We start from the raw sequence: 23,975 nt of genomic DNA on the forward strand, positions 1-23,975 counted from the left end.
CCATGTGTCTTGTTTTAAATGGCCAAAGGAATGAATTTTTTTTGAAAAATACGCACACTCAAGCCAGCTTACCATTGTGTGTTTTCTGATCGGACTAAAATGTTTAATTTGGGTTTTGAAATATTTACACATTATTCACACATTTTCTACCATAAACTGACTTTACCCTTTTAATCAGAAAAACAAATACTACCTTTTAGAAATAATTTCTATTCTGGAAACAAGAGCCGCTCCTGATTGAGAATCAGGGGACTCGTCTCCTGCCACGCACTGTGTGCCCCACGTCCCTCCCATGGCCCCAGGGAAGGGTCTGAGCTGCCACCACAGCCACACTGGCCCATGTGACTCTCTTCAAATCCTTAGCCTTTGGGACTTAGCAGTATCCAGTATCAAGCCTACTAGGCAGTTTTGCAGTTGTTTGCCTAAATTGAGAAGTTGAGACAGAGCCTGTGTAGCCGACGAAGCCTAAACCATTTATCACTGACTTTCTTCTTTGGACCTAAACTTTTTGGACTGTTATGATGACTTCTTTTTAGTTCCTTTAATTCAGCTTCCTTCTTTGTATAATCTCTGTAGATGTGGGTCTTTGTTCATCTCCAGAAATGAGCACAGTTTCTTACGGTCTGGCTTCAACCTGGCCTCGCGGGCCCCCATGTGGCCTCACTCTGGGCAGCTGGAGGGCCCAGGACTGGCCTGTCCCACCACTGCTAAGCCTCTGTACCTGCTCCTTCTCCATCTTATTAAGGGATTGCTACCATTTCTTGTGTCCTGATTCAAGATCAGCTCCAATTTTTGGCTTCCCTTACCCTATAGTTTCTCTCTGTCCTCAGCCTTGAGAGGTGAGGCTGTGTCTCCCAGCTCTGAAATCTCTGGGACCCGTTTGAGGACCTCGGTTCTGAAGGGTGGCCAAGCTGAAGAACCTCCACTGCCTCCCCTCTTTCTCTGGGCAGAGGCTGGCGGGCCCAGAGCTTCCACTGCCTCCCCTCCTCTGGGCGGAAGCTGGTAAGCCCAGTGCCTCCCTGGGGATGAGTCGGCTCCCTGCCTCAGTCGGGGTTGTCCTGTATTCAGCTGGAGAAAGGGCCTGCGCTCCTATGGAGGCTTTCAGCAAAAATGCTGCGGGTGCTCAGGGGTCAGAGAATTGGTGTCACAATCTGAGTAAACAGTGGAAGTCAGTTTGTTTGGTGAAAGATGCATGAGTGGTTCTGAACCTTTGCTCCAAATAGGTTTTGTCAGGCTGGAGACTGGATTTTTTTTTTTTTTAAACCTTTGGCTCTAAGAACCTTCCGATATACAAAGCCCGGCTTAAATTCCACCTCTTCAAAAAGGCTTTCACTCTGCTCCAGCCAGAGCATCCCTCCAGCTGCCCACTCCTCGGCAGTGTCATCCTTCACAGTCCTCATGTCCGCTTCTCCCTCCAGTCTCAGAGGTTTCCTTTCTACCCTCTGTGCTGACTTTTGCTGCTTTGACTTGCTGTGAAAGGTTCTAAGCTGCTGTGAAACAGAAAGCAGCTCCCTCCTCCCCAGGAGAGGAGGCGAGGTGTTTATCCCTACTCCTAAGAGGAGCTCTCACATCGGATGCAGAAAAACTCTTTCCATGGAATTAACAAAGGGCTGTATGTCATCGCATTTAATCTACACAGCCAGCTTATGAAGGGTTTCATTGTTTTAAATCCCGTTGGAGAAGACAGGGACACTGAGGTACAGGGAAACAAAGTGATTGCAGTCGTGTGGCCAGCAGAGGCAAGAGGCAGAATTCAAATAAATGAAAACACAGGACTTTTGACCTGAGCTCATCACACCTGAGAAAGTGTTCCGTTTTGTCCCCTTTTTCTTCATGACAACTTGTTCTTATGGCATAGTGCGGAAATCACTGTGGATTTCCCGAAGTAAAATGCTGCTTCTCACAGAACAACAGGATGACCCAGTTTCCACAAATAATGATTTCAAATAAGGGTTGAAAATGTGTCTTCCTCCTTGCCTTTCGGCATCCAGATAAGCCAGGCTATCGCTCTGTACAACACAGTCATTTCCTCAACTGGATCACCCACACTGACCCCTGGAATAACGTTGGTCACAGGGAAATCCCCACCACAATCCCGACAACGGTGGCAACAGCCAATCTGGCCAGCTCTGCTTCCGCATGGACCTGGCCTCATGTAGTGGACGCCTCAATCCAGTGACTCCAATCTTGCCTTCTGCTAAGGTGCATTTTAAGTGAGCTGTTTTTTTTTACTAAAAATGTTTAGGAGGTTTTGAACAACAGTTACCAGAAAAGGAGTCACCAATGACGTCAAGCCTATGCTCTGCAACATTTTATTTGGCCTTCTTTGTGTGTGTGTGTGTGTGTGTGTGTGTGTGTGTGTGTGTGTGTGTGTGTGTGTGTGTGTGTGAGGGAAAATAGTGACTCACAGTGAGCAGGTGATCTAAATTAACATCACCAATGAGGGCAGGTGAGCATCACGTGCCTCTAGACGGGATGACCCAGAGGGCCATGACATCACTTAGGCAGTATTCTGGCCGGCAATGATAACCTGAATGTAATCTAACCCAAATTGAGGAACATTCTGTAAAATAACTGGCCTTATGCTTAAATGTCACTATCATGAAAGATAATATGAAAGGCTAAAGAATGATTCTAGATCAAAGAGGGCTAGAGACATGTCCACTAAATGCAATACATGATTCTGGGCTGAGACCTGTCCTGGAGAAAATAAATGTGATAAAGGCCATTATTGGGACAATTAACGAAATCAAAATACATAGATTAAATAAAAGTACTATAATAGTGTTACGTTTTTTGAATTTTCTACCTTTATTGTGGTTATATTAAGCGATTATTCTTACTCTTAATACACACTGATGTGTTAAGGGACAAAGTAACATGATAAATGTTACCTAATTTCTAAGAGTTCAGAAAAAATAAGGTGTGTGTATGTATGTATGAAAGAGAGAATAAAATAATATATGTGATAAAATGTGACCAAATGTTAAAAATTGGCAAATCTGGGTAAAGAGTATAGTGGGGTTCTCTGTATTATTCTTGTGACTTTTCTGTATGTTTGAATTTTTAATAAAAAAATCAAGAAAGTAAAGTTATTCCCAGTTAAGGAAAAGATCAGGTGACTGGGGAGAGAGGCCACAAAAACTAGGTTCATGGAGATAACCCATGCACTGCCACTTAATCTGGCTGAGTCAAAGTTTACTACTTAGACACTAATCAAAATTACCAGTTATATGACTAAATTCAAATATTTCCTTCAAGCTGATTTATTGAAGTTTAATTACACTGCAAATTAAAAATTCCTGCTTAGTCAGATCCCATGCGGCTGTTGGGAGTATAGTATGTACTTTCTGCCTCTAATTGCACATTAAAAAAATTTCCGTTGTGGCCTCAGGCATTGCACATGGCCATGGTATTAGCCCCGCCTCCTCTACTTCCCCCAGTAGGTCTTTAGAATTTTCTCATCACACAAGCATGGTGCTGGGTAGAAGTTCGAGCCATTCTACATTTCCCCGGAGCCCTGGCCAGCAAAGTGACCCCAAGCCCCTAACCCAACCATTTAGAATCCAGTCTCTTTTAGCATTTTCTTTTCTCTCTCTCTTTTTTTTGGAGATAGAGTCTCACTCTGTCTCCCAGGCTAGAGTGCAGTGGCAAGAACTTGGCTCACTGCAACCTCTGTCTTCTGGGTTCAAGTGATTCTCCTGCCTCAGCCTCCCGAGTAGCTGGGATTACAGGTGCCCACCACCACGTCCGGCTAATTCTGTATTTTTAGTAGAAATTAGTTTTCACCATGTTGGTCAGGCTGGTCTCGAACTCCCAACCTCAGGTGATCTGCCCGCCTTGGCCTCCCAAAGTGCTGAGATTACAGGTGTGAGCCACCGCACCTGGCCCCACTTTTAGTATTTTCATTCGACTACTAGTTTTAGCCATAAAACTCTCTCCAAGGCTCAAATTCAGAAAATCAAAATTTCTCAAGCAGGGGTGGCCTTCTATAATCACCTCTTAGAAAATCTGCACCCCAGAGAAATGGAAGATTCCCAGCCCTTGTAAAGAAGGGTGTCATGCCTTAGCCTACGTGATCATCCTAAGTGCTGGGATCCATATTTACTCTCGTCCAGGCAACTCCCAAGCACATTTATCACATTTCAAATAACCTGTCCCTGATGTCAGTTGTACATATGTGCCTGCTGGAAACCAAAAATCCTGCTGAAGTATTTTTTTCCCACCTAAAATATTATTCAATTAAATTTAAATAATAATTATTCTTTTAACTGTTGATAGATAGATCATGCCTATGAAAGGCCAGCTACGTATCTGCAACGTAATCTTTTTTTTTTGAGACAGAGTCTCACTTTGCCGCCCAGGCTGGAGTGCAGTGGCGTGATCTCACTGCAACCTCTGCCTCCCAGGTTCTAGTGATTCTCCTGGTTCAGTCTCCCGAGTAGCTGGGACTACAGGTGCCCGGCTAATTTTTTTTTTTTTTTTTTAGTAGAGATGAGGTTTCACCATGTTGGCCAGGCTGGTCTTGAACTCCTGACCTCAAGTGATCCACCAGCCTCGGCCTCTCAAAGTGCTGGGATTACAGGTGTGACCCACCACACCCGCCCTGCAATGTAATCTTTTTGCCTGACAGAGCTTCCTCAAGGTTTTCTCCCAGTTCCCTTTTCCCTACAGACCATTCCCATGATTTCAGTGATGACTTTTGTGGTTATGTCTCCCAAATCTCTGTCTCCAGACTCTAGACCCACATCTCCAATTGCTTCTCTGATATCTTCATCTGGGCATCTTGCAGGCACCTGCAATTCATCATGTTGCAGACACATATCATTGTCTTTCCGTCCACACCACCATCTCCTGTAGGTACCACTATCTATCTACCACCCGAAGCCGGGGACCAAAGACATCCTAACCCCTTGGTATCCAATCTTCACACAGCAGTGGGAGAGAGCTTTTGAAAACTTCAAATGTGATTGTGTTTCTCACTGCTTTAAATGTGGCCTCACATTTAAAGCATTGCCCTCAGGGTAAAGTGCAAATCCTTAATATGACCCTTTATGCATAGCCCCATGCTTACCTCTCTGAAGAGCTTTATTATTTCCACCTTTCCTTCTCATTTTATGTTCCAGCCAGAATCAATTTTATTTCTCCAGACATAGATGTCTTTCTTCATTTCTAAGTCTTCACACGTATTATTGTCACCATCCATGAAACTCCCTTCATACCTCCACCCCTTGCTGAATTGCAGCTGGCTGATTCCTTCAGGGATCACATCCCCCAGGAAGTCTGGGGCAAACCTCTGAGGCCCAGCTATCCCAGTCTCATGGCCCTTCCTCCAACACACGTGTGCATTCCACCCTGAGGCCTGGGCACCGCTGTTGTTTCTGCTTAGAACTCCCTTCCCCAATCTCATGGCTTGCCCCACCTCCTTTAAGTCCTTATTCATATGTCACCTTCCCCAGGAGCTCTTCATTAACCACCAAATATAGAATCAAAACCCTCACCCCGACATTCTCAACCCCATTTGTGGCTTGATTTTTCTCTATGGCACTGTATCTGACACACCACATATTTTATCTGTTTATTTCATTGCTTGTCTGTCTCCTTTAAGATGTAATCTCCAAAAAGCAAGAATGTTCACCTGTTTGCTCATACCATTAGACCAGTACTTTCGAAATATTACATACATGCAATGCAGTAAATGGGTAATAAAAATTTGTTTACTAAAAAATGAGAAATTAAAATAAGTGCATTTTTCTGGCTACTTTTTTGGGGGGCCCAAATACACTCATTTCATGAGCTGGCCAGAGATATTCCACTTCTTCTCTGTGAAAAGTGGACTAGCTCAGGCCAGCTCATGAAATGTCAGTGTTCTAGCAAAAGCACAGGTTGAAACTTCTTGTCCCCAGTATCAAATTATTTAACAAAAGCCTCACGAAATTAAAAAAAAAAAAAAAAAACTACCTGGAAAATAAAAGCCACTTTCATCACATCTTGCAATAACCTTCTGTCCTTTGAGGGGATCTGGTCTTTTTGATTTGGTTTCCTTTGTTGGATTTCCTTGCAATTTCTGTTGCTGAAAAAGACAAAGCAGGAATAATTGATGAGAAAAAGTGAATGCAGATGCTGAAAATGATAAATACTGGGTAGCCTAGTGATATGGTTTGGCTCTGTGTCCCCATCCAAATCTCATGTTGAATTACAAGTTCCAGTGTTGGAGGTGGGGCCTGGTGGGAGGTGGCTGGATCATGGGGGTGGTTTAGCACCATTCTCCTAGTGCTGTTCTTGTGATAAAGTTTTCAAAAGATCTGGTTGTTTGAAAGTGTGTGGCACCTCCCCTTTCACTCTCTCTCTCATGCTGGCCATGTGAATATGTGCTTGCTTCCCCTTTGCCTTCTGCCATGATTGTAAGTTTCCTGTGGCCTCCCCAATTGTGCCTCCTGTACAGCCTATGAACTGTGTCAATTAAACCTATTTTCTTCATAAATTACCCAGTCTCAGGTAGTTCTTTATAGCAATGTAGAAGCAGACTAATATACCTGAAATTTTCTATTGAGAATCACATTATAGAAGAATTACAGAATATCCCTGTACTATACACTCACTTTGGAGCACTTTCTGCTTTGTGTTAATTAAATGTTACTATTTTGGCAAGAGCAATATCTGCCCTCCACAACTTTTATACTTTAGCTCAAGGTACAAGGAGAATTGGATGAGTAGTTGAAGAAAAGGAAAATAAAGAAAAATTACATATGCAACTAGAATTCCTGACATTCTTTGACAGTCTCAAAGCTGGAGAGCAAAGACTACACCAGCACCATGATCAGCACTGCTGCCTTCCTAGAACAGTGAGCGGTAAAGGGGCCCTTCAACAGAAAAGTCCACTAGCAACTTTGAGAGAGACAAGCACTGAAACATAGTGCTTTACAGAAATCCAATATCCCAGCCCACCTCTTCAGGACAAAGGAGAACCTTTATGATCGCTGTCTCACAAAGAGGAAAGAAGTCCATGGGCTGAATTGGCTAATAAATTAATTATCCTCATTCCTTATATCTCCTGGTTGATGCAACAGTGGATGCTAGAAGTCAGTGGGGTAGAGCTTTCAAAGTTCTGAGAGAAAATAACTTTCAATCTAGAATTCTAAACCCAGGCGAACTATCAATCAAATGGAAAAACAAAGGAATTTCTGGTCATATCCCTAGGTAGAAACTTTCCTTTCCCATTCATCCTACATTAGGAAGTTACTTGGAAATGCACTTTTCCAGTAAGAATGACATATCTGCACAAGTCACAGACAGCAGGAAGTCTCCCAGGAAAAAAGAGGACTTAGAAATCTTGGAAATATATGCATATATATATATACAAGCATGCATATATATATCTAACATATGCAAAAATAATGATTCAAACAAGTAATGTAATTTTACATACTGAAGGAGAAAAGGTAAAGAAATCCTTTTGCTTGATGCTATTAACATTCTTCAATTGGTCAGTGTATCACATAGGACCTTAAGGAAGGCATATGCTCCTGAACTGTGACTCGTCCCAGTATTGAACAATATTTATCCAGTTAGAATAGTACAAATACTTTTTTGTGTTCTTTTAAATGAAAAATTTTAAAACGTACTGTGAACCTTTGGAAAGAGTACAACATTGACAACACGATGGTTTAAGTGTAGCTCTTGAAAGGTTGGAATGAAAGGGGAAAGAAAAAGCATAGGTATTACCACCATGTGAACTCAGGAATTGAAGAAGTTATGCAACTTGATAGATCAAGAAGTAGAGGCTTATGTATATTAAATAAAATGTTACAAATGCAGCCAACAGAATAAAAGATAACGTAAATATCCAATATTAGGAGTGGGAGACAAAGAGGGGAGGGATGAGAGTAAAATTATAATATTTTTCATATAGTGGAATAAAAAGTTTAGATATAGCAAATCATAAAATAGCGAACTATATGAAACATGTACTTTGATAAAAATTAATAATTAATCTGGAAATCTCACAGAGGAAAGAGAGGGAGAAGAGAATGCCTTTATTTTCTATATGAATGAATTAAAGTCCTGGACTACCCCTAAGGTACACATGTGCAGAAAACACTCAAAGCAGCACAGCAAAGGCTTTGAGAACTGAACTACAATGTAAACCATTGCCCAAGTCCCAGATTACCAGTATAAACCTTGAGTGATGCATGCAGACTTAAGCTGTGAATAGCACAGCCTTCTAAAACTGAACTGACATGGAAACTACTGCCCACAGATGGTAAGGCAGAGCTTGCAGTCTAAACCTAACCAAGTCTGATGGAAAAAAATTAAATCTCCTTCAGAGAATTTAAACAGGATCCAGAATCTTAAAACATAATATTCAAAATATTCAAAATGTCCATTATACAATAAAAAATTCAACAAACAAAAAAGCAAATATGACCAATTCTCAAGGTAAAAGGCAATCAATAGAGTCCCAAATTGGGAAGATTCAGATATTGGAATGATCAGATAAAGACCTTGAATTAGCAATTATAACCATAGTCTATGAGGTAAAGGGTAAATACTCTTGAAATAAATGGCAAGGTAGTTTTTTGTTTCAGCAGAGAAATAGAAACTATTAAATTAAAATTGAAATTTTAGAAGTGAAATATATAATATCTGGAAGGACTCAGTAGCAGAAATGATAGAATTGATATAACAGAAGAAAGAGACCATGTACTCTAAGACAAAACAATAGAATGTATCCAATTGGAAGAATGCAGAGAAAAAGGATCTTTAAAAACGAACAAGGTCCTTTTCCTGTTGCAAATAATTTCTTCAAAGACCAGCTCAGTTATAACCTTTCTGGAACAATGTCACCCCCAGGAAATTTCAGAAAAAGAAAGGAAAAGATTGTTTTGTTATTTCCAAATGGCACTACATGAATCAAAGTTGGAGTAAATGTCATGGCTATGTCTACTACATGCAGAAACTATTAGCATCATTTTGACTTGTAAAGTCCAACTCTAAAGTTCCATTTTTTTATGCTTGATGACTGTTAACAGAAATATCCAATCCCCATTCATCTCTCCCTTCAAAATCCCCTGTAGCCTTCATTCCATCATCCAGAATAGTCATTATTTTTAATTCCCAATCAATTTGAGGACAAATGTTCTTGTAAAATATATTAAAATGAATTACTAGAAAAATGAAATAACATAGCAGAGAAAGAGCTTGAGTTCTAAGTAAAATCTATTTAAGGATTCTGAAAAGCAAACATGTAGTGGTAAAAGGGTCGGAAAAGAAGATAAGAACTCAAAGTACTACCAAGCTAGTGATGGGTTTACCATTTGTTCTCTCTAGTGTCTCTTGGCGTGGTCCAAAACCCAGAAATAGGCAGAAGGGTCCAGACAGACAGAGCTCTAGGAGAATCCTAGAGTTCTAGCTTAATAAATGGAAAAAGGAAATCCTAACACTCAGAAAGAATACAAAAATTTTCCCCTCTTTTTATTCTCCATTCTCACACCTCAGTCGCCAAGCAATCCTGTGGCAGTGCAGCAATGTTTTGAGCCTAAAACTCTAAAGGAGGCTAAATCTTCCTGTCTAATTAGTGGCATTGTGATTTTGAGAAGGTGGAGTGAAATCCCATTGTTCTCTCTCTCTCTCCCTTTCGCTCTCCACCCTCTGTTTGGCTCCAGATGCAAACACAATAAATAGAAGCCACTGAGCTGGGTATATATTAATAAACCCAGATTTCTGGCTGGAGAACTGAAAAGAGAAGCCATAGGGAACTAGAAATTACTAGGAAGATCATTGATATAGAAAAGAGAAGGGGAATCACTAACCGAACAGCAAACCAGACAAATATATCACAAGAAAAGGACACTATAGACCTATATTCCCCATGAATGTAGACACAAAATCCATAAGAAAATATAGCAAATAAATCCAGTAATGTATAAGAAGGATTATATACAATGGCCAAGTCGGATTTGTCCCTGGAATGCAACACTGGTTTAACACCCATATTAATAGAACAAAAGATAACAATTAATGTAATATACCATATTAATAGGATAAAGGATAAAACCATATGGTTATTTCAATGCATGGAGAAAGAGTATTTGACAAAATCCAACACCCTTTTATGATAAAAACTCAACAAACCAGGAATAGAAGAAAACATTCTCAATTTGAGAAAAGACATCTATGAAAAGCCTACAGTAAACATGATACCTAATTTAGAAAAACTAGATGACTTACCCTTAAGATCAGAAACAAAGTAAGGCACTCTCACCACTTCTATTCAACATTGTATTTGAGGTTCTAGCCAGTACAGTCAGGCATAAATAAATAAATAGGTGTCTCCAGATTGGAACAAGTAAAACTGTCTTTATTCATAAATGACACGATTCTGTATGTGAAAACTCCAGGGAATTCACCCAAAAACTACCAGAATTAATTAACAAGTTCAGCAAGGTGTCATGTTACAAGATAAGTGTACTGAAAAAATCAACTGTATTTCTATGTATTAGCAATAAGCACTCTGAAAATGAAATTAAGAAAAAAATTCATTTATAATAGCATCAAAAAAGAATATATTTAGGAATAAATTTATCAAAATAAGTGGAAGACTTATACACTCAAAACTAAAAAACATCATTGAGAGAAATCAAAGATCTAATAAGTAGAGTGACACACCATGTTCATGGATTGGAAGACTTCATATTATTAAGATAGTCATTTGTTCCTAAATTGATATATAGACATTATAATTTATATTAAAATCCCAGCAAGCTTTTTGTTTGCTTGTTTTTGGATTTTCTTTTTGTTGTTGTTGCAGAAATTGAGAAGTTGAATCTAAAATTTACTTATAAATGCAGAGGACCCAGATGACCCCCCAAAAAATGTTGAAAAACAACAAATTTGGAGGACTTGCTTTTTTTTTTTCTTTTGAAACTTACTATACCTACTGTCATCAAGAAATTGTGGTACTGACATAGGATAGTGATATGGATCAGTGAAACAGTACTGAGTCCAGAAATAAATCCTTATATTTATAGTCAATTGATTTTTGACACTTTGGAACAAAGTTTGGCAGTTTCTTAAAAAATTAAACAAACTTACCATATGACCTGTCAAGAGAAATGAAAATTTCATTTCATATACCTCATCAAGAGAAATGAAAATTTATAACCATAAAAAGACCTGTATATGAGGATTCATATCAGCATTATTCATAATAATAAAAAGGTAGAAATAATTCAAATGTCCATTAGCTGGGGAATGAATAAACAAAATGTGGTATATCCATACAATGGAATATTATCCAGCCGTTTATTTATAAAATGCATAGAAAAGGAAAATATATAGAGACAAATTGATTAGTGGTTATCCAGAGCTGAGAGTGTGAACAGAGAGTGACTGCAAATGGGCATGAGGGATCTTGTTAGGAGGAAGATAACGTTCTAAAACTGGATTGTGGTAGTAAGTTGAAAACTCTTGTCAATTTTATTAGAAGTCATTGAGTTGAAATAGGTAACCTTCATGAGGGTACAAATTATACTTCTACAGATCTTTTTTTTAAGGTAAAAATGTTTTTGGTTTGCTCTACATAACCACTCATAATATTTTGCATATACTGTAGTGGGCTGAATGACTGAATGAGTACAGGAGCTTCCGAATCCATCTACAAATCAAAAGATAAACCACATAGGACTTTTTCTCCAAATCGCTACACTGCTGAAACTGGGGATTTTCCATCCTAGATTTTTACTCATTTTTTTTCTTTCCTAACCATAAACTTATTATAATTCTTGAGTCTCTTAAAGAAATTAGTCCTCCATCCCAATTGGAGTGCCTAGCAAAATAATTCTCAAGTGTCTCCCCTTTTCAGACCATCAAATGCTCCTCTTCTCCATGACACAAAGTCCAATATAAAGTGTTTGCTCAGACATTTTGATGCCACCTTTTTGCAGTGATATAGCTATATAGCTATAGCTATGTATTTGCCATGCTATAGTTGTATCATAAATAAAATATTCAATGCATACTTTATGAGTTCATTTGCAGGCCTCCTCTTAAGAAAGTCTCTAATTTATGAGGCAGTTGGCTATAAAAATTTAAATAATTTCAGGCAGTCTGAACACCATTTGCTCTTGGGTTATTATTCATGTTCAATACAGTTTGGGTTCTGGAAATAAGTGGGCTCGTTTCCATGGTGCCCTGATATGACTGGGTTCTGTTGTAGCCATCTATCATTTGGACCTGTTTGGAGACGCTTTTTAGGTTCATTAAAATAAGTGGAAATACCGTTTATAACCTCAGAGATGAAAACTTAAGAGCCACGTCCTCAGAAGTGGAGAATAAATAAGCTGAGGGGTTAAGGTCTCTTACAGGGACTGTGGGAAGTCTTCAGACCTGCGTTGCTTGTAGCCTCTGCAGCCACGGACAAAAATGGATGGTGAACTATATTCTTTTGTTTACGATGCTCACATTTAGCCAAACTTTGCTTGGGTCCCTCCCTACTTGTGGAATTTGCACATTTGCTGAGGCAATCAGTACATCAAAGAGAATTCACCATCACTGGTGGGTGGTGAATGTCACCTGCTTATTCCTGAACTTTCACCCAGAGGAGAAACCTAAGCATTCTTTCTAGTGCGAGGTTCAAAATGGCCAACTGTGGCTTGAAATGACCTCAGAGGAAGGAGCTGGACTAGGAGGCAGGAGAAACAGGATTGGGTGCTGCCCACCTGGTATGGGACTTTGGGCAACTGCTCAGCCTTCTTGGGCCTCAGTTTCTGCATATGCAAAGTAAGGCAACAAATTAAATAATCTCTACCACTTCCTAGTTCCCTATTTCTGTTTAGGAGGGTCTAATCTACACTCTTGGAGAAACTGTTAGGATGTATGTATAAGGCCAGGATGCAAGCCTGCTACCCTTGCTGGCAGTTCCCACAAGATGAGAGAAATGCACCAGCCACAACTGAGAACATGAGTAGCACAGTTTTTCCATCTTCATACTCCAGTGGGATGCCCAAGCACAGCTTCCTACAGTCATTTCTTCAATGGAAGACTGTGTAAAGTGTTCTAATAATGGATAGAATTTAGAGTCTTCAGAATCTGGAGCCTGCCATGCTAAATCAACTGTTACTTAAAAACCTCACTTTTCCATAAAGTTTAAAGCCTTTACAGAAAAGCCACCTTGCTTCAGGTCACCAGTGTTCATGTCAAAGACCAGCTGGCTGGGAAGATACTTTGGTCACTGAGACCACCAGACAGTCTGTCTGTCTCCAGACGAATAAAAACCTGATTCCGCAAAGATGTCCACATCGATTCTGGGAAGGCATTTCTACCTCTTAGATTTCATTAGTATGAGAAGTCATTTCTTAGAACCTATGCCTAGATACATTTAAAGTTCCTTTTTAAAATTCTGAATGAGTAGAGTCACATAATTTATTTAACTAGCCCTCTTTCATCTCTAGATTCCAAATATTGATTCTCTCAATTTCTTAGCCAGAAGCTAACCGAGGAGATTGCTTTCTACATTTTCAGAATGGGTTTAAAGGTATAAATCTGGGAGGTGAGTTGACTAAAATAATCAGATAACTCTTTTTTTCTATAGTTATCACTCACTTCCCAATTCTTCTGATAGAGAACAGCCATTCACTCTGTGAAGAGCTTCCCCCTGCCTGGGTGGCAATGAATGGTAGCAATGCTATGGCATTCATTCTTAGCACTGCAAATGACGCCTAAGAAAATGTCTTTCTAAATGGTTACAAGTATCACTCCCCTTCAAGTCATTCATACGCCTGTAAGTTCACTGGAAAGGACAAGGACAGATACTAAAGAACACTGTAAAAGTAATTCATGTTGGCTGTGAACGGTGGCTCACACTTGTAATCCCAGCACTTTTGGTGGCTGAGGCGGGTGAATCCCTTGAGACCAGGAGTTTGAGACCAGCCTGGCCAACATGGCAAAACCCTGTCTGTACTAAAAAAATACAAAAATTAGCTGGGTGTGCTGCCGTGCGCCTGTAATCCCAGCTACTCAGGAGGCGAGGCATAAGAATCAGTTAAACCTGGAAGGCGGAAGTTGCAGTGAGCCGAGATCATACCACTGCACTCCAGCCTGGGTGATAGAGTGAGACTTTGTCTCAAAAAAAAAAAAAAAAAAAAAAAGTAATTCATGTTTACTCTGCTTTGTTTCCAACTGTTATTACTATTGGCAAGAATTCATTTCTGGTTGATTCCACAGCATGGGACTTTATGGAAGGAATTATTCACCATGGCCTACATGATGATTCATTTGCATCATGGCACAGTCAGTTGAACTACAACACAGATGAAGCACAATGGCCAGCTTCAGTATAATGGCTCATCCCACAGAAACAGAACATAGGCTTCCCAGGATGAAAAGACATCTCCCCAGGGCAGCTAGAGGTGCCATCCCTTCAGTCAGAATATTGACAACTTTGTTCCAGAAAGATGACATCCTGCTGGTTTTGAATTTTGCCAAAGACTTCGGGGTGCCATACAGTTAACGTCAAAGAACGTCTCCCAACTCCATTTCTTTTCTGCCATACCTCGCCTATACATGCACACAAAATACATGCAAACTACTGAGGTCTAAAAAGAAACCCATGGGTGATGAAAGTCAGAGGGAATAGAGAGACAGCAGGAAAGGCTAGCTCTCAAACAAATAAGCCAACATATGTTTAGACTCAGGCACACAGGAATAGCCGCCCACCAGTTTCAGTGAGGAAGTCCCACGAGCAATGACACCAGCAGGAGGGATGCTGTGTGCTAAGTAATTTGATTTAGCCTTGTCTACAAAATTCAGATAATCCAATTCACTTCCTTGTCAGATTCAATCTTAGGTGATAGGGACGAGGGCCCCAAATGGTGTGACCCTCTTTTCATTTCGTGACTTAATTTCAAGGTCATGCTCTTGGACATGGTGGTGGAGATAGTAAAATGACTAAAGGTTTGATGCTTTAAAATTTTCCATGTAACAAGCAGCATACTTCTACACTGGGTACAGAACACATTTCTACAAGTTAACTAGAACTAATCTTTGGCTCAAAATCTTGTTAAAAACACCCACTACTAAATACTTTTCCTGCCCTAAATCATTGAACTCCAGCATATACAATCCCCAAATTGTCGTAACAGCAGCTCCAACATGCTTCTTTGTCCACGTTTGTCCTTAAGGCCATGTAAAGTCTGTCACTGCTCTAATCAAAGGAATGTGTGTAGGTTCAGACAGGTGCTGACCTTTCCCCTTTCTAGGACACTTAATTAAAAGACCGGGACATTTGCAAACTGTCTCTGTGAATAATTCAACTCCCTTTAAAACCTTGGTGAACAGGACGGGGCTAACCTGAAGCGTTTGGGAACTCACTCTCTCCCCGCTCATTTAGATTTAGAGGGATTTCATCCACCCAGAAAGTATCCAGACTCTGCATCCCTTTGAAAAATGGACTGGAGAGAGAATGAGAAAAGAGCTTACAGGAAAATAGAAATCAGGAGTGGCAAACTCCTGCCCAGCATCTCCGGGGCGGGGAGCGAGTGGTCCATGGCAAACGAATTAGTGCCTTCCTTCCCAGGGCATTTGCACTTTAACAGAAGGCAAATATCGTGCTAAAGAAGTGAAGCTCTAAGTGGAATTTCCTGCATGAGCCCTGAAGAAGCAGCAAGGTCTTCTTGAAGAAGCAGCAAGGTCTTCTTGTGAGCTGCTATCAAGTACGGCACATCTGGGCGGGGGCTCAAGGGAAAGCTGGCAGTGCTGCCTGGCCGGCCAAGGCTTAAGGGGGTTTTGATCCCCTTCCTTTCCAGTAGTCTTAGGCACTTAGCCTTGCCTTAAAAACCAAAGGGATGTAGAGGAGTGCTTTGTGAGGTTTTCCCCCGCCTCCCCGGGGCATAGTATAACTCGTGAAAACACACAGCCAGTAACACGCATCCCAAAACCCCAGTGCAGTTTCCACCTCCCTCTCCAGGCGCTGCTTCCTGAGCCCGGCACAGGCCTGGTGAGTGGTCTGGCCTCAGCCTCATCCCAGCTGGTGGCGCTTTGTGCCGTGCGAATGGCTAAGAGGCACAAGAAACACTTCCACAGACAGATCCCCGAACCAGGAAACATTCCTTCCCCTCCCTGACCCCAGGGCAGCACCGGGGTGTGGAGAACAGTTAATCACCCTGAAAGCAAAACCTCCAGTCAAACATTAACAAATAGCTACCTCAAAGCTTTGCTGAAAAGAAACTTGTGTTTTTTTTTTTTTCTCTCTCTCTTTCGTTTCTTTGTAGCAGCAAAGGAATCTAATAAATATATACTATATTCCAAACAGAAAAACAAAAAAATCCAAAACTATTTCCCTATCTTGAAAGTAAACCTGCAACGTCATCTCAGGAAATATTCCCTTATTGCTCTTTTAGGAAAAAACACACAAACAAACAAAGAGAGAAAAATTTGAAGTGTGTTACATATTTAAATCTGGAAATCACCAAAGCTTGGGATTTGTAATTTCGCGTTCCTGATACAGTTATTCATTTCCCGCTACTCCGGAGATGAACAAAAGCCACACTTGGGAGCCACTTTCGTGTCACTGCCTTGACGTATGAACCACTACCAGCCACCTACTTTACACAAACATCTCACACAAGACTGGTGTGCAAATAAATTCTGAGTCTTTAAGAAAACTTTTCAAGACATCCACTTCTCTGGGCTGGCTATTCCGCCCCCACTCACGCATCCCCCTTGCTCTCTGCCCTTCCTTGCCCTGCTCTGTACCCCTAGAGGCTGGTCCCCAGGGAACACACCACCCTATCTCCCTAATTTTTGCTGTCTTGAGGCACGCGCCAAGCTCAGAAGGCAGGAGGAAGCCGGGGTATTGGTGTCCTGCCCACTCCCTGCTCTTTCTCTCTAGGGCTCCAGGAACACTCTTTCCTTCCCTTGCCCCTTTAAGTCTGGGAATGATAACAGCTTCCTGCTATTGCTTGTCCTGGGGTCCTGCAATATCCCATGGACTGCCTTAGACTGACCTTCACTTCTGCAAAGAGTTCCTTCATTAACGTTTCTTCACTTGTGCTGAATGAATTGGATTCTGCTTCCTGAGTGGCCCCTGCTAAGCCCTCTACACTCCGTTTTCTTCCTCCAGACAGGGAGGGGAAATCTGTCCCCAGATCTGTTTAGGGTGCTTGGGTAGAATTCATGGTTGGGAACAAAGACAAATGTAGAGGCAGGAGAGTGCTGGCATCTGCCCAGCCGAATCTCCAGCGAGGAGGGTGCCTTTAGCTTCAGAATGAAAAGACAGCCTGGTTCTAAGTTTTTGTCACCTCAGGGATCCCCAGAGTTGACACCCACCTTCCCATTCCTGAACATCAGGACATGAGACAGAAGACTTTTTAGAAAATAGAGTTTGGGGATATTTTCCCCCTTCTTTCAGTTTCCTCCAGTGACTGGTGTTTCTGAGCAGGATTCTCTCCTTAAAGCCCCATCTAACCCCTAGCTAAACGTGGCACAGTAATGAAGGGCTTCATTTTCTCTTTGTCATCCTCTCACTCCCTCTGGGATTTCAGCTTCACTCTGGCCACATGCCCTACAGGCCCATCAGGGGTCCCACTTCCAGATGCTAAACCATCACTGCAGTGCTGTCTGAGGACGGCATGGTCCGAATGTGCACACATCACTTCTGTGTGATGGTAACATCACCAGTGCACACCCCAGACTTGTTAACTTCCTGCCCACTGATATGGACAGGAGGCAGGGAAATACTGGGTAGAAGGCAGCAGTCCCCAGTGAGGGCCCCACTCTCAAGCCTGGACCCACATTCCTGTTTTCCTTCTCGAATGTTGCCTTTTTCAAAACCACTCTGGTCCACACCACCCCCCCCCATCCTGCATAAAAACTCCAGGCTCCACTGGCAGTGGAGTAGCAGAGATGGAGAAAAGAGAAGCAGCAGCCTGACGTCATTGAGAAGCAGCTTGACTTCAGGGGGATGGCTTGATGGCGGGACCTCAGAGAAGAGTGTGGCCAGTGATGGCTGAACCCCAGGGGAAGACCACCTTCCCACTCCATCCCCTTTCTAGCTCTCCATCCTGCTGAGAGTCACTTTCATCAGCAATAAAATCCCCTGTATTTACCATCTTCAATTTGTTCGTGTGACCTGATTCTTCCTGCATGCTGAACAAGAGCTAGGGATACAGCAGGCTGTCACACCAAGGACTTAAACACTTAGCCATCTGTGGACAGCAAAACTAAAGGAGCACTGTAACACACGCCCTCTGGGGCTCCAGGGGTTGTGGGTACTCCTCTAGAAGCTGCCTTGGGGCCACACAGAGTTCTGCTCCTGCCAGCACCCAGAAGTACTCATCTTGGCCCCTGCACCCACTCACCTGCGTGCTCCCTCTCCCGAGAAGGGCTGAGAGCCACGGGCTGAGTAAACAAGCCACCCTCTTTGCAAGTCCCATGAAGGGGTCAGGGAAATTTTCCTGTTTCAACATCAGTAGATCTTGTTCCACTGGAGAACAGTTCACAGCCACTAGGGAGCTAGTCTTCCCAACAGACCTGAATATCAGCAAAACAGACTAAAGTTTTTACTAGTGGAATTAGAAAGGCTGACTAGTCAGTTAGGGTGTGATGCCTCACACCTCCCGTTAATGGACTGTAAAAAAAAAAAAAAAAGGTTACAATTCAAGAATGACAATTGGTTCATTTACTATCTGGGACACAGATAACAGCTGTATATATTCTGAGTTTATTTTACATAACTGATAACTGAAAGACACTTTCCTCTGTCTCCCCAGCTAACATCTTCCTGCGTGTATAGTGTCAAAGTCACAACCCAACAGAATGTTCTCAACAGCAAATGATCTCTTCTCTTCCTTCTCCTAATTCCACCTCATCCAGCCTCGCCCATGCCTGCCTCCCTGTGTGCATTTTCCTAACGCTCTCTTTCTGCCGGAGCAGAGCACTCAGTTCCCCACCCCTGAAGGCCATAGGCTCCAGCTTCCTTGCCAGTCACGGCTTTGAGAAGGAAACGTGTGCAGCCAGTGGTGTGGGTAACTTTCCACAGCCTCCTTTAGAGATGCTTTCAGCTTAAAAATATTTTCTACCTCCAGATTTTCCAAAGCAGTCAAGGTTATGGGTGAGAGAGCCTTTCTGATCTTTCTGGGCCAAAGGATTTGCCCTGGAGAACAATCTTTATTTATTCAGAAAATGTTGGAGGACAGCACAGCTGGGCTGCCCTAGACCAGGCTCCCAGGGAGGATTAATTATAATTCATAGATGCCCTCCGGCAACTTCCCCTATCGTTCAGCTCTGAGGGCTCTGGATTGGCTAGTGAGGGTGAAATCTGCAATCACAGAAACATGAGGGGTGCTAGGGAGGGGAGTTTTCAAAGGGAATTTAAAATTTCAGACTTAAGATTTCTCCTGTCATTATGTAGTCAGTGAGCCAAGTGCCCATCTCCAGGGACACCACGAAGCCAGTGGATTATGGAAATAGGTGGAAACCATCACACAGTCAAGCATGGAATGTGCCCTGTGCAGGATGCCAGGCAGAGCGGGTGGGAATAACGGCTCTCACTTTAGGTCTCATCTGGGGCCAGCCAGGAACTGCCTGTGGAAGCTGGAGCATAAAAAGCAGGCACAGGCTCCCTGGACACAGCATTTGTTGCCGTGTCTCCTTCCCTCCGCTGGTTCTTACTGACAGAAAAATCATGAAGCTGCCCCAAACTTAGGAATCGGCAAGGCAGCTATGGGCGGGGGGGCCAACCCTGTTCCAGATGAGGGTATCAGAAAGCCCCGGTCATCCAGACTCCATAACGTGCCCTGGAGCAGGCCGGATGCAGTGGCCACAGCCCTCTGGACACACATGGGCAGCCCATTCCAAACGCAATGGCCACAGCCCTCTGGACACATGTGGGCAGCCCACTCTGAACGCAGCAGCCACAGCCCTCTGGACACACGTGGGCAGCCCACTCCAAACGCAGTGGCCACAGCCCTCTGGACACACGTGGGCAGCCCACTCCAAACGCAGTGGCCACAGCCCTCTGGACACACGTGGGCAGCCCACTCCAAACGCAGTGGCCACAGCCCTCTGGACACACGTGGGCAGCCCACTCCGAACGCAGTGGCCAAAGCCCTCTGGACACACGTGGGCAGCCCACTCCGAACGCAGCGGCCACAGCCCTCTGGACACATGTGGACAGCCCACTCCGAATGCAGTGGCCACAGCCCTCTGGACACATGTGGGCAGCCCACTCCGAATGGTCTCATCCCCATTTTGCTGCTTGTTATCTGTCAGCTCATGGGGGTGCTTAATGATGAACAGAGGGGCTCTTTCATGGCAATTTATACTCATCCATCAAAAGTTTTGACCTTTGCTAAAAGAATTTAAAATGAGATTGTATTTACATATAAATCAGGAAAAATGACTTGCATCTCTGATGCATTTTTCACCCCAGGATCTCAGAAGGCCTTGAAACCTGGAGCTTCACACACCAAAGGTTGAGTCCTGTTAGTGGGTCACGAAATCGAATCTGCGGGGTGTGACAGTAATGGCATTTTGAAGTCTCAGAATCTATCACACATGGAAAGGAGAAGTATCATTGCAAGAAAACAACATTCAAAATCTTCCACTGCAGAGAGCCATGCCACGAGTGGAAAGATCTCTGAGGAGAAGTCACCAGATGTGACCTCTCCCCCAGTTACCTAGGGACACCTATGCTGAAATTACCTCCAAATCTATCTCCTTAACTCTGGCCTCTCTCCTAAACTCCAGACATGTGGCTGTTTACTGGCCTCTCTCACCTGTGTGCCCCACGGGTATCTAAGAATCAAGAGCGCTGAAAGTGAACTACCTTTCCCCGAAAATCTGCTTTTCCTCTCACTGTGCCTCTTCTGTGTTTGTTCTTTCATTTATTCATTGAAATATGTATGCATGCCTACAAGGTGCCCACCACGATTCTAGGCTCTGGGAGCACCTACAGCACCACAAACCAAGTCCCACCCTTATTTCAGTGGGGAAGACAGACTATAAACAAAAGTGTACATAATGTCAGGTAGTGAAGTGTGCTGCGAAGTAAACAAACACGTGGCAGACGGTTAGAGGATGACATGTGATGGGATAGGCTGGCCAGGGTGCACCTGTCTCCCTGAGGAGCAGAGGAAGGATGGAAGGGGTAGCAGTGCTTCTGCTCCTACAGTTGTCCAAGGCAGAAGTTTTGTGAGCACCTTCAACTTTGCCCCACATGGCCTACTTTCCCATAACCCATGTCTCTGTTACCTGTTCTCTCCCCAGTGTTCCTGCCTGGCTCAAGGACTCAACACCTCTCAAGGGGAGCGCTGCACCGGATTTTGGTCTTTTACGTTGGGCGTCAGCTCACTGTCAGAATAATCTTTCTAAAACACACATCCGTGAATGTCCTTGACTTGCTGAAAACCCCTCCCTGGTGTCCATTTCCTACAGGCATAAGTTCCTGACCCCAACAGAGTTCAAGTACCTCGTTTTCTGGTACCTCCTCCCATGCCCACCGTCTCTTCTGCCACGTTCCCCAGGGAACACTCCGTGTTCTTCCCCACATCCCTGCCTGAGCCCAGGCTGTTTCTTTCACTCCAAACACTTCTCACAGCCCAGTCCCCAATTCCTAGGCATCCTTCTGGGCCAAACTGGATTAGTGAAGCCTTCCCTAACTGCCCAGTCAGGTCACTTTTCCCCATCTTCCATTGTTCTCTGGGGGTGCCTCTGTTGTATTTATAATACAGTGAAAGGCTGTAAGGGTCTGCATTTCACTCATTCAATACACATGGTTGAGTGGCCCCTGGGCACTGGGCTTCACTGTCAGTGCCATGGACACAGCTACAAATAAGGCCAGACCAGTTCTTGGCTCTCACAGCAGTGATGCTCTGGCGCAATGTCTCCTCCATTAGGCTGGGCCCATGCATTCAACACAGCTAACAAATCCCCATTTTGTGTCCAATATAAGGTATCCCCCTGGGAGATCCCAAGGAGACAGAAAAGAATGAGAGGCCACTCAACACCTGAGGGCACCTGTCCCATGTGCAGAATCCTATCCATGATTTTTGGATGAAGAAATTACGGGAATTATTTTTATTCCCATTTTGTAGTAAGGAAAGAAAGAAATAGAACAATTAATTCAATTAATTCGTATGTTGTAAACAACGAGCTTGATTGCCAGAATTCCAGATGAACTCAGTGGAACACAATTATCTCTGCTCTGAATCACAAGAGGCTTCTTTTCACTCCATTCGCAACACTTCCTATTTGCAAATTTAATATAAAGTATAGATAAAAGAATATGCCAGCAAATTCTGCTGTTAGGCAGCGGGGTCTCCACAGCTCAACACCTGGGACTGGCCAAGGTCTGTCATCTTCATTCAAATTAGGATAGTCTAAGGACTAAGTCTGTTGTGTTCTAGGTACTCCCAGTGCTTCGAATAGTGCTTGGCATCTCATGGGCACTCATAAATATTTCAATGAATAAATGAAAGAGCAAGCAGACAGGGAAAAGCACAATGAGAAGAAGATCATCTTTTCAAGGAGAGGCAGGTAATTCACTCTTGGTCCTCCTGAGTCTTAGGTGCCCACAGGGCATGCAGGCGAGGAAGGTAAAGAGACAGAGAAATGTCTGGGGGTGTCAGACGGTACTTCCTAAAGAAACACTGAATAATTCTTTGAGGAAGTCATTTTGTTTGAATAACATTACTAGACATATGACCTTCTGTGATAAAAGTTTTACATTCTGCACAAAAGACATAGCTTTTGACACTGAAGAAAAAATGTGATTTGCAGAAGAAAGAATAAAATGAAAGAGAACAAACAAAACAAAATGAAACAAAACACAAGAATCTAGAGCATCAAAAAGAGAATTTTAAGCCAGGCTAAACCAGTATCACTTGGCAAAGACTCAACCAAAGATGATGAACCTGAAAGGTCAGATCTTTGGGAATGATTTTTAGACTATAATGTGGTGAACATCTGAAAATTATCTAGGATTTAGTAAGATTTTGGATGAACTATTCCAGATCTCTCTTAGTTTGTTTTGTGCTGCTGTGAGAATACCACCAACTGGGTAATTTATAATAGACAGAAACTTACTGGCTCACTGTTCTAGAAGCTGGGAGGTCCAAGATTAAGGGGCCAGCACCTGGTGAGGGCCATCTTGCTGCCTATAACCTGGCAGAAGGCATCACATGGGATAGACAGAGTGTACCACAGAGATCCAAGCTCTTTAATAAGGAATTCCTTTAATAAGGAATCCACCCCTGTGATAATGGCATTGGTCCATTTATGACCAGAGCCCTCATGGTCTAGCCAGCTTGTGGTATTATGGCATATATATATTTACATGGCATATATATATTTATATGGCATATAGATATACATTTCTTTTCTTCCATGATTCCTAGCTCATAACTCCTAACATCCTTGGGGTCTCTGAAGTACTGTTCTTTGTGTGTCTTTGTTGGGTAGGTTCAGGGTGGGGCTGGTCACCGGAAAGACCAAGGTAGGATTAGATAGTTAAGACTTTCAGCGCCAACCCCCAACCTCCAGGAGGGGAGAGGGGCTGAAGGTAAGTTGATCACTAGAGCTGATGCTTTAATCGATCATCCTTAAGTAATGAGGCCTCCATAAGAACCCAAAAGGACAGGGTTTGGAGAGCTTACTGACAGCTGAACACATGGAGGCTCCTGGAGGGTGGCCCACCCAGGGAGAGCACTCAGGGAAAGGAGGCTCTGCACCCTTCCTGCATCGCTCACATGATGCATCTCTTCATCTGTATCCTTTGTAATATCCTTTATAATAAACTGCTAAACGTTGGTGTTTCCCAGAGTTCTGTGGGCCACTCACGCAAATTAATCAAACTCAAAGAGGGAGTTGTGGGAACCCTAACTTGAAGCGGGTCAGTCAGAAGTTCTGGAGGCCCAGACTTGTGACTGATGTGTTGGGAGGGCCAGTCTTGGGGACTGAGCCCTCAACCTGTGGGATCT

General features: G+C 42.9%; 1 protein-coding gene across 4 annotated transcripts in view; it reads right to left on the bottom strand.

Annotated features, from left to right (window-relative positions):
- The window catches only part of VWA3B (von Willebrand factor A domain containing 3B), a 226,604-nt gene that overhangs the window by 17,429 nt on the left and 185,200 nt on the right, over nucleotides 1-23,975 (bottom strand). For all 4 annotated transcript variants that reach the window (XR_008624313.1, XR_008624314.1, XM_024927776.5 and 1 more), the window contains one exon: nucleotides 5,962-6,073. Coding sequence is in view for 2 of the 4 variants with exons in the window: in XM_024927776.5 (XP_024783544.1) it covers nucleotides 5,962-6,073 (112 nt within the window). In the remaining 2 variants the exon portion in view is untranslated. The remainder of the gene's footprint in view (nucleotides 1-5,961; nucleotides 6,074-23,975) is intronic.

Source organism: Pan paniscus, chromosome 12, assembly GCF_029289425.2.
Source record: "Pan paniscus chromosome 12, NHGRI_mPanPan1-v2.0_pri, whole genome shotgun sequence".
Lineage (NCBI taxonomy): Eukaryota > Metazoa > Chordata > Mammalia > Primates > Hominidae > Pan > Pan paniscus.